At 40.7% G+C, this 14,476-nt stretch overlaps 1 protein-coding gene across 1 annotated transcript; it reads left to right on the plus strand.

Annotated features, from left to right (window-relative positions):
• The first annotated feature begins 345 nt into the window (after positions 1-345).
• LOC116267396 (uncharacterized protein At4g15545) lies at positions 346-14,263 on the plus strand. Its single transcript, XM_031649077.2, has 11 exons — positions 346-558; positions 696-1,043; positions 1,328-1,396; positions 5,774-5,827; positions 5,979-6,051; positions 6,182-6,256; positions 6,331-6,588; positions 13,163-13,208; positions 13,290-13,368; positions 13,756-13,869; positions 13,941-14,263. The coding sequence occupies exons 2-10, from the start codon at positions 753-755 to the stop codon at positions 13,846-13,848; spliced, it is 1,038 nt and encodes a 345-aa protein (XP_031504937.1). The 5' UTR covers positions 346-558; positions 696-752; the 3' UTR covers positions 13,849-13,869; positions 13,941-14,263.
• Positions 14,264-14,476: the final 213 nt, after the last annotated feature.

A 14,476-nucleotide genomic window follows, 5' to 3' on the forward strand; every position in this document is an offset into this window, starting at 1 on the left:
AGTACCAACCCATACCCAACTATAAGTACTACTACCTACCAACCTTACCCGGCCCATACCCACCTAAGGACTACTACCTACCAACGTTGCTCATCGGCTTGTCATAATAAACATTGCATTGACTTTGCATACTAATTTTATATTTTGGAAATAAACATGGCATTGACTTTGCATCGTAACTTTATATTTTGGACCGTTGATTGCAAAACAACGAGAAACTAAATATTTTCAAGCGAAAATCGGAAGCCTTCATTCAGGCTTTCCGGGCGTGATTCAAGACAAGAGGATCCAAAGCGTCCAATCCATATTCCATTTTTCAAAATTTTAGTTTAATTTTCGTTTCGTCCCTTTCGAGCGTGGAGGGAAACCTCACCTACTTTCAAATGCCATCACAGACGACCCCCACTTCCTCATTTCTAATATTCCCAAATGCCAACGCTATAAATACTCTGAAATATTTGCTACCCACCTTTGTTTCTTCCGCCCATCAAACTACCCAGCAAGAATTTCATCTTCCGGCACACCCTGACATTGGGTTTCTCCAAATCAGATGTAAAGGTTCGTGATAAACCCTCCGATTGTTGAGTCCCACTTTCCTTTTTGGTTCAAATTTCGTTGTAGATTTGATTTTTTTTTTTTTTTGTGAAATTTGGTTGCCCTTGTTGGTTTTTGATACTGATTAGGGTTACTTTTAGGTGTCTTACTTGTTTAGGAATTAGCTGGTGTGTTGATTGATCGGTGAGGAGGGAGGAATGAATCAGGGTAGCACTTATTCGGCCGGAATGAGTACGGATTTCCATCTGCCCGATGAGATTCTCGCCGTGATCCCCACTGACCCTTACGACCAGCTGGATTTGGCGCGTAAGATTACCTCGATGGCAATAGCGTCTCGGGTGTCGAAGCTCGAATCGGAGATGGGGAGGTTGAAGCAGAAGATCTCTGAGAAGGACCTATTGATTTACGAGCTGCAGGACAAAGTCTCGCAGTTGGAGCGAGCGTTCCAGGAGGCTGATGCCCGTCTGCGTGAAGCACTCGATGAGAATGTATGTATTTTTTGATCCCTTCTTTCTTTCCTCCCGTCTGGAACAATTAGTTTTCCTTTGGGGGTTTTCTATTCCGTGTTTATTCCTTTGAAAACGTCGGTGTTTGAGGACTACTAGTTCATCGAAACCTCTTCTGGCTTTGTCTATGTTTGTTAGACCTCAGCGTAGGTTTCCTGTAAGCACCATTATCATCATCACTGCCACCACTGTCGCTTCCACCTCCACCACCACCACTGTTGTTCTTCGTTATATTGAATATCAACAAACATTTCATGGTCATGCAGACAAAGCTTTCTAATGAAAGGGATGCTTTATCCATCGCCACCAAAAAATTGAACAGAGATTTATCCAGGGTAAGTCATCTTCTTTTCTCAAGGCAGTTTTGTACCACCTGTTGCTTCTTCTTTTTTTTTTTTTTTTTACTGCTTAATGTGGCTGGCATTCCAACAAAAGTGCATTTTTTTTCATATAAGATGAGAATTTTCGTGTGGGAAGTAGTGGGGATTGCCTTTGAGGATGTAATTGTCCTTCTAGTTTTTGAAATTGTTGATGATGTTATATTGTTGGAGACATTTGAATAGATGTGTACCTTTTTTAGTTAGTAAGGTGAAGACGTCGTGCTGGAAGCAGTGGGGCTCGGATTCCTGATTTCCTGCGTGTTTTCGTTAGTTTCAAAAAATGTCTAATAAATATCATGATTTGGTAAATAACTACTCTGATACATTTTTTTGAATGCTCAACCATTGAATGAAAGGAAAATAGTGGAACAACACAGGTTTATATTTTAACACTGATATTTTTTATTATAGAAACTGTTAACAAGTAAGTATTGCCTTGAAACAAGTGCCGTCTAAATTTATAAACTTTTTTTAGAATGAAAAGTGATTAATGCCTGTCATCTATGGAGATTAGATAGACCTAATCCAGATGCACCTCTTTTTATTTGCTGGGTGGCTAACTGACTATGCGACATTGACACTTCACTTGGCAGTTTTTATGCACACCATGCGTCTATGTTACATGAATATACCAATGTACTTCACAGTCATGGTCAAACTAGTACCGGATATTGTCAACCTTTTGTGCTATCTGATCTCATTTTGATGGTTTATTTTAGTTTACTTGTATTTTTTTTTTCTTGTCTACCAATTACTATTTAGTTTCACAGCCGAAGCTTTAATTTGAGTAGTCATGACTCATGATGCTCACTCTCATATATATATATATATATATATATATATATATATATATATATATATATATATATATATATATATATATATATATATATATATATATATATATATATATATATATATATATATATATATGTACATTGTATATAGAATAGAAGAAAAATGTAAATTATTTATAAGATTAAACTTATGAATTGACAGCTTTGCAACACCAATCTCGAGTCAAAGGCGATTTGAAATGAGCATATGTGTAGTTGACTGCACTTGTCTTAGCTGACAACTGAGTTTGGGTGTGGCAATTTTAAGGAGTTCACGTTACTAGGTTAGGCCTGTCTTGAAGTCATGGGACCCATGCATGTATATTCCCAATTTGAGCCTGTAGGATGTTACTTATTTACCAAAAAGCAGCCTGTGCTTGTGTTTCTCAATGACATAACTGGGTGCAGTAGGATACTGCTGGTCTGTTTAGCGGATCTTCTTTTCTTTCCTTCTACAGACTACGGCATTGCAGGCATCAAAGCAGGGCAACAATGAAGTTATGAACATAAAGCAAATTGATAAAGTCAAAAGTTGCTATTTATATATTTGATTACAAAGGGAACAAAGATGAAAAAGAACAAAAAGTAAATGAGGAAGAAAGAGCAAAGTGACACTCCACCTCAACCAACATATGATATGAGAAGACAAAAAAGGCATCTAGTCTTCTGCCCAGTGTCTAGGTGGGTGCCTAGGCCTGCTTATGACCCCATGGATAATCTTGGTGTAGTCCCTACACTGGACATTGAAGAAAATATGACCTGGTTTCTTATAGTCTACGGGTACAAAAAGACCTACTTTATTGTTGATTGAAAAGAAAAACCAAAATTGTTCTAATAGTCTGAAACTTGTGCTTTGACCACTGAACATATATTTGCAGTCAAGGTCATACTTCTGATGATGCACATAATTTGAAGATCACATGAGCTTGTTACTGCAGTTTCGAAATGGTCCTTCCCATTCAATGTTTTCCAAATCCGGTGCTACTCTTTCCTTTAACCATAATAAAAGTTCTCCATAGGGTCATATCCTGTGCTGCTGTTTTCTTTAACATGATAAAAGGGCTCCCCATTGTTATCAAATATTAAAAGGTTATGAGCATCCAGAGCTGTATAAAGAAATGGTTTTGTCTTTTCGTGAAGGATGCTGCTTCCTGCTTGAAAAATTTGAAAAGAACGGGTTGTTTTGGCACAATATCAGAAAAATATTTTCTTGAAAAAAATTATCAGTCTACTGTAACTGTATGCCACTTTGACATTTTCCCCAAGTGGTAGTCCTAGTTAGCTACCAGCTTGCACTTTACCTTTTATCGATTAAGGCATTGTAACTTGTTAGCTGGCTAAGATATCACTTTCAACTTTTAATTGTAATCCAAGTTACATACCTCCTTGGCCTATGATAGAGGGGTACGGATGCGGGTGCTGGTATGGGTATGGGAGCAGAGTACTTTTAAAAAACTTAGGTGCAGGGACATGTCCGTACATATATACATGTATATATACATATATGAATACATGTACATAGACAATAAGATTTTAAGCAAATAAACACATACATTCATTGTTTACATTTATTAGAATATTATTATTGAGCAAAGGATGGTGAAATAGATAAAAAATACAACAAATACAATAATATACCAAAAAAATTGCAAAAATTAAGCCTGCCATGTCAAGCTGTGTTCTTTACCAGGACCAGTGTTGTGTTGCATCGAGACAGGTACTTCTACCTTTTCGAAGTGTCCGTGTTGCACAGTACTTGGGTAACTGGGTTATGTGGGTGAAATTGGATGAAGATATGATTTTGTGGACAAATGAAAAATTTTAGGTGGTCTACTGTCCATCAGACAGGCTCTGCAGTATATTTATAAATATGCTTTTGCCAGGATGGGCTTTCGCAGCTTGCCCCATGATTCTGAGTCTTTTGACTGTTGTAAAGGTGAATGGGCTGGTTGCGGTTTGGCTTGTCTCAGCCAATGTTTCCGTTACTGCATTGTATACTGTATAGTATAATCCAATATTTCATATTGTGATATTGAATGCTAGATTAATGCAACTCACAAAAGGGACATAGGGAATCCTTGAAGCAAAGGACTATCTGCCAATAATTTTTTGTTCTAATTTTTTTCTTGCTATATCATCAATGAATTCCTCATGCAAGTCGACTACTGTTGGATAATTATAAATTTCAGTGTTCTAAAGAACCAATGATGCTCAACTCTCCTCTTGGAAGATGAATAGTTGGAAAGATCTCAGTGGTTATTACTATCAAGGGTTATGCATTAATAGATAAAGTTGACCAGAAATAGATGGCATTAGGCATATAATATATAATCTGCGGCTTACATGTGAAAAACCAGGCCTGTTATTAAAGGTTTTAGAAAAAATTACAGAATGCCTCCTAACAAATAGGCAAATATGATACAACCACCTAACTTTTGATCTTCATCAAAGAGGCCCTCAACTTTTCTATGTAATTCTCAAACAACTGGCTCTTCATAAAAAAATATTAAATTAATAAAATAAAATACTGCAATGCCCTTCTCAAACAAATTTTGGAAAAAAGAAAGTTAACAAGAAAGGAAAAATGGCGAGGACTGTTGTTTTCCTCACTACATAGGCTCAGGGTTCGTCCTCGACACTCGTCGTCCAATGACAGTCAATGATGGGCCCTTGTGCTCTCTAATGAGGGTATCACTATTGATGACTGTTTGATGGCAAGGTTCCATCATCGACCTTGCTGCTCGATAAAGGTTGACAGCTGTTTCCATCGTTGTTCAGCGAGGGGTACTGTCACCCATTGCTAGATGATGAGGGCTGACAGTGGACCTTTGCCATCCAGTGAGGGGTGACCCTCACTAGACAACAGGGTCAATGACCTCCTTGCTTTTTGACGAGGGTCAACCCTCACTTATAGCTGCTGTCAGGCCTCACCTAGTGAGGGGCACTGTTGCCCTCTCACTAAGCGGCAAGGGTCAATGGCTGCATTGACCCTCACCATCCAGCGAGGGGTGATAACGACCCTCATTTGATGGCAGGGGTTTTCTTAACATTGTGAACATTTTTAAAAGAATTTGTTTTTAAAAGGGGCATTTCTGTATTTTACTTTATTGTTCTAAGTATATTATTAAAGAGGTGGTGGTTTGAGAAATACGTGCAAAAGTTGATGACCCCTTTGATGAAGATCAATCATCAAAAGTCTAGTGGTTAATTGATATTTGCCTATTTGTTAGGTGGCATTCTGTATTTTTTCAAGGTTTTATAATTCATTACAAAGATTCCTTTCTGGTATAACATTAGTTTCTTCTTTCTTGTAATCTTCGTCAAAGAATTTCTGAAGGCTAAGAATTGACATTAACGTGATTGTTGCTCCCATGTGGACATAAAGTTCAAGTTCCATGATAATAGTGCTATATCTGGCTTTTCTGCATTCAACTATATTTCTTCTCAACTCTGATGAGGTACTCAAGTCTAACCAGATTTTTGGCTTTCTTGGCAGTTGGAAACATTCAAGAGGCATTTAATGCAGTCATTAAATGACGACAGTTTATCTGTAAGTTTTTTTTAGAAACTGAAAGATTTGCATCAGTATGGACACATGTTCTCTCTCTCTCTCTCTCTCATATGATAATATATCCATGAATGCACATCCAAAAGTGTGCTTCATATAATTTTTTCTGCTCATTTCCCGTTTTGTTTTCCAGCAGGCAGAGACAGTTGATATTGGCACTTGTGATCAGTCAGTTGCTAAATCATCAACCGCCTCTTCTTTGAAGGGTATTTAATTTCCAGAGATTACTTTATAATTTATATCTATATTTTTTGTGGTTCTTTTGTTAGGAAAAACATATTTGTGCTGCTGGATAGGATAATTCACTTTTTTTGTGTTTCCTGCCTGTACTTTTAGATGACGAATCCAATGGCTACAATGCAAATCAGTTCAAAAGTGGCCTGTCAGATGCTACAAATACATTTCAAGATAGTAAGCTTTACTCACATTGTAAGATATAGGATATTTTTATGGTATTTTAATTTGCTTTGGAAAAAATCTTGCAGCCTCAAAGTATACTGGTACTAGATTCTCTATAACACCATACATCACTCCACGCCTTACGCCAACTGGGACACCAAAAATTGTATCAACTACTGGCTCCCCGAAAGTCTTTTCTGCAGCTGTGTCTCCAAAAAGGAATTCAGGTGCCACTTCACCTACAAAGTCTCACTTTGATGGGCGACCTGGCTTACCATTACGGTATCCACCAAGTCAGCAGTCCTCTGCACCATGTTCCCCTCCTCATGGCCGTCCTTTACCAGGTCTTCAATATTTTACATGATAAACTTTGCTTTGTTAAACTTTTTACATTGATCATACTTGTTTACCTTGCTTTTTTTAAATTTACTTTAGTTTCATTCCATTTTTGTGTTTAAGCATGTGCAGTGGTTTATTTCTAATGTTGACTTTTGGTTGTCCACTCAAACAACAATAATATGATGTGATCCTCAAGTGAAGCGTCTCGTCCGCATTGGTGGCCAACAATCCACATGATGTGAACTGTTGACGGGTTTTGTTGTTCGGGTCCGGATCCGTACCCGATCCGGTTTGTCCTAATTAGGACTACTTATACTTCTGTAAACCCTAATCTTTGTGTTAATGAAGTGTTGAAGAGAGAGAATGTCTGGAGGCTAGTGGGCACCAGACCTCCTCACCCGTGGTTTTTCTTCCCTCGAGTCGAGGGTTTTCCACGTTACATCCGTGTGCTTTCTTCTTCTCTCGTGCACATTTTGTTTCTACATGGTATCAGAGCCGTCGGACTTGGAGAAAACAAAATCTGTTTTTTGTTCTATGGTTGTGAAGTTCCAACCCTGACTGCCGCCGCCGCTACCACCGTCGCCGTCGCTACCACCACCGCCGCCGCTGCCCTTGCTGCGCCGCCGCTGCCCTTGCTGCGCCGCCGCTGCCCTGGCCGTGACCGTGACCACCGCCGCTGTCGCCGCACCGTGGCCGTGACCGTGACCGCCGCCGCTGCCCTTGCTGCCCCGCCGTGGCTGTGACCGCTGCTGCGTCGCTGGTGTCGTGACTGTCGACGCCAACGTCTTTGCTGACGCCTCCGCCGCCGCCGACGTCCGACCACCGACGCCGCCGTCCGCCGCCGTCGCCTCTTCTCGGCGCGCGCTGCCAAGCGCGGCCCTCTGCTTCCGCCGCGTCCTGCTGCTTCCGCAGCTCCCGCCCTTCCGCCGTTGATCCCCGACTGCGTCATCTCACCTCTTCTCTCGGTTGCTGCTGTGTGTGTTCTTTGGCAGCCACTTCTACCTCGTGATCATGGCTGACTCGTCTTCTTCTTCAGTCAACACTACTCTGCCTGATGTTGTGTCTGCGCGGACTGATCATGTACCGGTTCAGGTTACCACCATTCAACTTACCAAGGAGAACTATTCCCGATGGTCTGCTGCGATTACCATGGGGATTGCTGGGCGAGGACGCATTGCCTATGTGAATGGGAGAAAGGTTGAACCTGCTGCAGATAGTCTGGCTTGGGATACATGGTTTCTTGAAGACAACCAGGTCAAAACCTGGATTGTCAATTCAGTGTCCCCGGATATCCAACCCCTCATTCTTCGTAAGAAGACTGCAAGGGATATGTGGATTATTTTGGAGCAGATGTATGGCCAAAAGAAAAGGAAAGTTCGTGTGTATCAACTTATGAAGGATGTGTATTCCCTGCGACAAGGTGCTCTCTCGGTTGCAGACTTTTATGCAGCATTAAAATCTAAGTGGGAGGACCTTGACTATCACTCTGATATTCCATGGAGGTGTCCTCACGACCAGATGCAGTACATGACTGATAAATGGGAAAACAGGGTATTCCTTTTCTTATCTGGACTGAATGATGACTTTGAAAATATAAGGGGTCAGATTCTTAACTCTGACGAATCATTTAGTATTGAAGATGTCTATTCCCGTGTTGAAGCTGAAGAACAGAGAAGGCTGCTCTCTAGTGGACGAAAGGGGGAAGAACAGTCTGCCTATGTTAGCCGTGCCCCTGTTGGAACTCCTCGTTCTTCCCGAAAATGTACTCATTGCAAAAAACTTGGTCATACTAGGGATTTTTGTTGGGACCTGTATCCAGAGAAGAAGGATAGTAGGGGGAGGTCTTCGAGTGGGAAGAAACCTGTATCGTCTGCAACAAGTCTGAGTGATGGGAAAGGTTCTATTTCTGCAGAGCAGATTCGTGAGCTACGAGCATACTTGAGCAAGATTGATGTTGGTCAGGCAGATACACCAGATGAGGTGAAGATCAATCAGGCATTGGCTGTTTCAGGGGGAGAAGGTACTTCTTCTATGGGTGAATGGATTGTTGACAGCGGTGCCACTCATCACATGACTGGCAACCCCAAGCTTTTCCATGACTACAAGCTATCCTCGGGAAAGGAACGTGTGTCCCTTGCCGATGGTTCCTTTACTTCAGTGGCAGGGAAAGGGAGTCTTTCCTTGTTAAATAATTTTTTAGTTCATGATGCCTTACATGTTCCTCATCTTCCCTTAAATTTGTTATCTGTTAGTAAGATTACCAAGGAACTGAAGTGTGAGCTTATATTTTCTGAAAAACGTTGTGTTTTGCAGGACTTGGTGACAGGGAAGAGGATTGGGATTGGTTTGGTGTCTGATGGGCTGTATCGGCTTCCTATACGCGTTGTCACAGCTCTTATGTCAGCAGTCTGCAGAACAGAGAAGAAGGAGGAAGAGTGTCGTCAGTTATTTTTGTTTTGGCATGAACGCCTTGGTCATCTCCCATTTGGGATTTTGCAACATTTGTTCCCTGAACTATGTTCTAGTTTAAACATTTCCATGTTATCATGTGATGTGTGTCAGTTTGCGAAGCATGTTAGAGCTTCTTATCCAATTTCAAATAGTCGTTCTAATAAAGCTTTCTCCTTGGTTCATTCTGATGTGTGGGGGCCTTCGGGCATTCATTCTCGTGGTGGTTTTCAATACTTTATAACCTTTATAGATGATTATTCAAGATGTACCTTTGTGTATTTGTTGAAAGATCGTAGTGAGGTGCCTCACATTATTGAAACTTTCATCCTCCTAGTGGAAAACCAATATGGACATTCTGTCAAGACTTTTCGGTCTGATAATGCTCGTGAATATCTGTGTCTCACTGTTGAAGAATTCTTTCAAAAGAGGGGGATTGTTCATGAGACATCCTGTAGTTATACCCCCCCTCAAAATGGGGTTGCTGAGAGGAAAAATCGTCAGTTGCTCAATGTCACCCGAGCCATACTGTTCCAAAGACATCTCCCAAAATACTATTGGGGTGATGCAATCCTTACTAGTGTCTACTTGATTAATCGCATGCCCACTCGTGTGCTAAAGGGTCATACTCCATACTCTATGCTTTCAGGGAGTAGTCAACCTTTTCATCTTCCTCCTCGAGTCTTTGGATGTGTGTGTTTCATACATAACCACAGCCCCAATGTAAAAAAACTTGATCCCAAATCTATTAAGGGCGTCTTTCTTGGGTATTCTTCCACTCAAAAAGGTTATAAATGTCTAGATCCTACCACTGGTCGTCTTCACATTACCAAAGATGTCACATTCTTGGAACATGTTTCCTATTTTGGTGAGAATTCTCTTCAGGGGGAGAAATTAATGTCTAAGGAAGAGTATTCTCCCACACAGGAAATTCAGTTTACAGACTTTATGGATTACAGGCGTGAAGAGAATCCTGTTGCCAAGGTGCTTGGCAAAGATGAAGATGGCAAAGATGAAGAGGGGACGACTACTGATGTACATGAACAGGAGAAGGAGGGAGAGCATCCTTTGGTGACAGAACAAGAGGGTAATCGTATGTTTGGACAGGTGTATTCCAGGAGAAGAGCTTGTACTGACAAGGTGATTGATGATGAGGAGGTTACACCGAATCCCAATCCTACTTCTTCCTTGGATGATCCAAGTCGTGTTCAGAAGCAAGATGTTGGAAAAGAAAAGGAGGATCTTCCTATTGCCTTGAGAAAGGGGGTCAGGTCATGTACCCAGCACCCTATTGGTAACTTCGTATCTTACTCTAGATTGAGCACTGACTATAAATGTTTTGTATCCTCCTTGGCTGTGGTTGTGATTCCCAGGAATGCTACAGAGGCTCAGGGTGACACTAAGTGGTCTCATGCAATGAAAGAAGAGATGGAAGCTTTAGACAGAAATCAGACATGGGAGGTGGTTGATATTCCTGAAGCAGCCCACTTGGTTGGGTCGAAGTGGGTCTACACTGTTAAGTACAAACCAGATGGTAGCATTGAAAGGTATAAAGCACGATTGGTGGCCAAGGGGTTCAGTCAGAAATATGGGATCGACTACTTAGAGACGTTTGCTCCTGTTGCAAAGATGAAGACTGTTAGAGTTATTATTTCATTGGCGGTGCTGAAGGGTTGGGAGATGTGCCAACTTGATGTAAAAAATGCCTTTCTCAATGGAGATCTCGAAGAGGAAGTGTACATGTGCATGCCACCAGGTTTTGAGAAGCCTGGAAAATGTTGTAAATTGAAGAAAGCTTTGTATGGGCTGAAACAGTCTCCCCGAGCATGGTTTGAACGGCTCAGACTTGTTATGAAGAAACATGGCTACAAACAAGGAAATGGAGATCATACCCTGTTTGTAAAGAGAAGAGAGAGTAAAGTTACTCTACTATTGGTTTATGTTGATGATATGATTGTTACAGGTGATGATAAGGAAGAGATAGCAAGATTAAAGGGTTTACTATCTATTGAATTCGATCTAAAAGATCTTGGTAAGCTGAAGTATTTTCTGGGTATTGAAATTGCTAGATCAGGTACAACTCTTGTACTTAGTCAAAGGAAGTATACCCTGGATCTACTAAAGGAGACAGGAAAACTGGGATGCAGACCAGCCTCTACTCCTATAGATGCTGGGCATAAACTTGGTAGCAAAGATGGAGAACTGTTGGGTGAAGAAGCTAAAGGGAGATATCAACGTCTAGTTGGCAAACTGATTTATCTCACTCTGACTAGACCTGATATCACATTTGCTGTAAATGTGATGAGCCAGTTCATGCATGCACCTACAGATATGCACTTGAAGGCTGTAGATAGAATTTTGTGCTACTTGAAGAAGAATCCCGGAAAGGGACTTCTATATGTGCAACAAAGATCTATTGAAGTTGAAGGGTATTCTGATGCAGACTGGGCAGGCTGTGTTGACACCAGAAGATCTACTTCAGGATACTGCGTCTACTTGGGGGGAAATTTGGTTGTTTGGAGAAGCAAGAGACAAGATGTGTGTTCCCGCTCAAGTGCAGAGGCTGAATATAGGGCTGTGGCTACTGGGGTATCAGAATTGTTATGGCTGAAGATCTTACTGACAGATATTGGAATAGAGATTGAAGGGCCTATGAGGATGTATTGTGATAATAAGTCTGCAATTAACTTGGCTAACAACCCGGTTCTTCATGATCGAACAAAGCATGTGGAGATCGACCGTCACTTCATCAGAGAAAGAATTGATGCTAAGGAATTGACGCTACCTTACATGAAGTCTGAAGACCAAACTGCTGATGTCCTAACCAAGGCCTTAAGTGTAACTCCATTTGAGAGAAATGTATCCAAGTTGGGCATGTTTGATATGTATGCCCAACTTGAGGGGGAGTGTTGACGGGTTTTGTTGTTCGGGTCCGGATCCGTACCCGATCCGGTTTGTCCTAATTAGGACTACTTATACTTCTGTAAACCCTAATCTTTGTGTTAATGAAGTGTTGAAGAGAGAGAATGTCTGGAGGCTAGTGGGCACCAGACCTCCTCACCCGTGGTTTTTCTTCCCTCGAGTCGAGGGTTTTCCACGTTACATCCGTGTGCTTTCTTCTTCTCTCGTGCACATTTTGTTTCTACATGAACCATAAGTAACCTTTTAGTGCTGCTGCTTCATTTTGGCTTGTCACAAGGACACTTTGTAGAAGTTCCATTTCATGACGCAAGATGGGGATGGGGGATGTGAAAGCATGTGCAAACATTGTTTGAATATTTTTTAATTTTATTGTGAAGTATATTTACTAATCAAAAGTGAATCTGTCATGCTCTTTTGACCTAAATTCCAGAAGTACTTCTTAGTTCACGTCTCACAACTGCTATCCTAACTGTGTGTGTCCCTGTAATATGGGTTTGATGTTTTGATAAATAGAGTTTCTAAGACTGCTGTAGAACATTTATTGCCTTCACATGGAGAAGACAGATAATAAGCTTTCCATGCCGCAATTAGTTTCTTGTGCCCCTCCAATTTCTGTGCCAACAATGCAATAAGAAATGAAAGATGGTTAAGAGCTTGTTGCCAACCTGAATAGGTAAAAAAGTGCATGTTCTGTAAACCTTTATAGGAGTTGGGGCTAAAAGCATGCACTTACGAAATTTTCCATTTGCAAGTAATTCATTTTTCATGCAAGAATCATGCTCAACTTGCTAGACATGCAGGATTACGTTTTTGTGTTAAAAATTGTGAAAAATCCATATTTTCTTAACATTTGACACTTGAATGATTACCACATTGCCCGTCTTGGCAGAGGAACCTTCATGTACCTCCTTTCTAGACCTTTTTATAATAGCTTGGTAAACCTTGTAAAACAAACATGTAAGAGAGGGGGAAAAAATGACTATTTTAGATGCTCTCTCTCTCTCTCTCTCTCACACACACACACACACATAGACACGCTCACTCACATATCTCAAAGATAAAGGTATCAATGAATTACCTGTTTCTGACTATGAAGTTAAAAGGGCTGCCATTTCAGTTGTTATTGTGTGAAAAAATTGCTCGTGGACAGAACCTTCAGATGGAAGTCAAACACCTATTGATTTCTGATAACCTGTATGACTTTTGTAGGACGGACCCCTCGGATAGATGGAAAAGAATTCTTCCGACAAGCCAGGTTTGTGTTCCCCTCCAATGGCTGTTTTCTCTTCTTTTGTTGACATTCTTCCATAACACATTGATATTTGTTATACTTCAGGAGTCGCCTCCAGTATGAGCAGTTTAGTGCATTTTTGGCAAACATCAAAGAGTTAAATGCACACAGGCAATCTCGTGAGGTAACAACTACTGTTTGTTAACAGCTAATGATCTATTAGATTAACAGTGCTAAGCGTTTTTGCAACCTTCATGAGGCAATGAACTGCTTATTTTGGTGAAATTGATAACATGGTGACAACAGAGTGACTACATATACAATAAAAAAATATGGTCCGGCATCTCAAGGATAAGGTTAACAATTACCCAAAATAGTTCACGACTGATAATGTTAGCACTATTGAGAAAATCATTTGTTGTGTAGCAAGGTTCAAAGCAGGCCATTCATGTTGCTACTTACTAGAAGTCTAGAACCCAATAGCATTATTTATATGACTTGCTCTTTGACAATGGCCCTTAGCCTGCATCTTTGTGACATTGGCTCTCTGATTCTAGTAATTAAATTGCAGGAAACTTTGAGAAAGGCAGAAGAAATTTTTGGTCCCGATAATAAAGATCTTTACTTGTCCTTTCAAGGGTTACTCAACCGGAGCATGCCTTGAGTACCTAGTTCACCTTGAGAGGTACTTCGTTTGTTAAATTTTCTTCACTAGAGCAATCTTTTGACACAGTACTTTACTGACATGATATACAGACACTGTGAAGTTCTGCAACCACTCTCCGATGCTATGGTGAAGACCTTGAGAGCTGTCAATGTTGGCTTCTTGGCTTCATGTTGTTGGAAGGCTGCTGGTTTTCCAGATTATTAGTGCAGCGACATGCACTGGCTTATCAGGAAGGGTCGACCTTTTTTTTTCTAACTCTGTAAATACATTGGTATCCACAATGCAGTTTAGTAAACGATGATGGGCCTTTCCGAGTTTTCAAATCTCATATAAAAGGGTTGTTGGAGTCTTTGTTTATGAATCTGCTGTGTAGTAGCTTTTTTCATCTAAAACATTCATAGTAATTTGCCAACTGTTTTGGCGCACTAAAGCTCTGTTACCATGAATAGGAAAAGAAAAACTGCGTCAGATTTCTTTGGGCAAACCCTCACAAAGGTTGTGGTCGACCATGACGATTTCATTCAACACGTGCTGCATGTTCAAATAGAAACAAATTGCTTTGAAATCTGCTGTTTGAACGAGTCTTTTATGTCCCTGTATTACTGTCAGTGTTATCAGAACCGAA

This window comes from Nymphaea colorata, chromosome 14, assembly GCF_008831285.2.
Source record: "Nymphaea colorata isolate Beijing-Zhang1983 chromosome 14, ASM883128v2, whole genome shotgun sequence".
NCBI classification, from domain to species: Eukaryota; Viridiplantae; Streptophyta; class Magnoliopsida; order Nymphaeales; family Nymphaeaceae; genus Nymphaea; species Nymphaea colorata.

Excerpts from the sequence above, each read along its gene's own strand:
- LOC116267396 (XM_031649077.2), top strand. The coding sequence starts at position 753 with ATGAATCAGGGTAGCACTTATTCGGCCGGAATGAGTACGGATTTCCAT. Across the intron at positions 6,589-13,162 it reads TCATGGCCGTCCTTTACCAG|GACGGACCCCTCGGATAGAT; the intron begins GTCTTCAATATT and ends TGACTTTTGTAG. Across the intron at positions 13,369-13,755 it reads CACACAGGCAATCTCGTGAG|GAAACTTTGAGAAAGGCAGA; the intron begins GTAACAACTACT and ends ATTAAATTGCAG.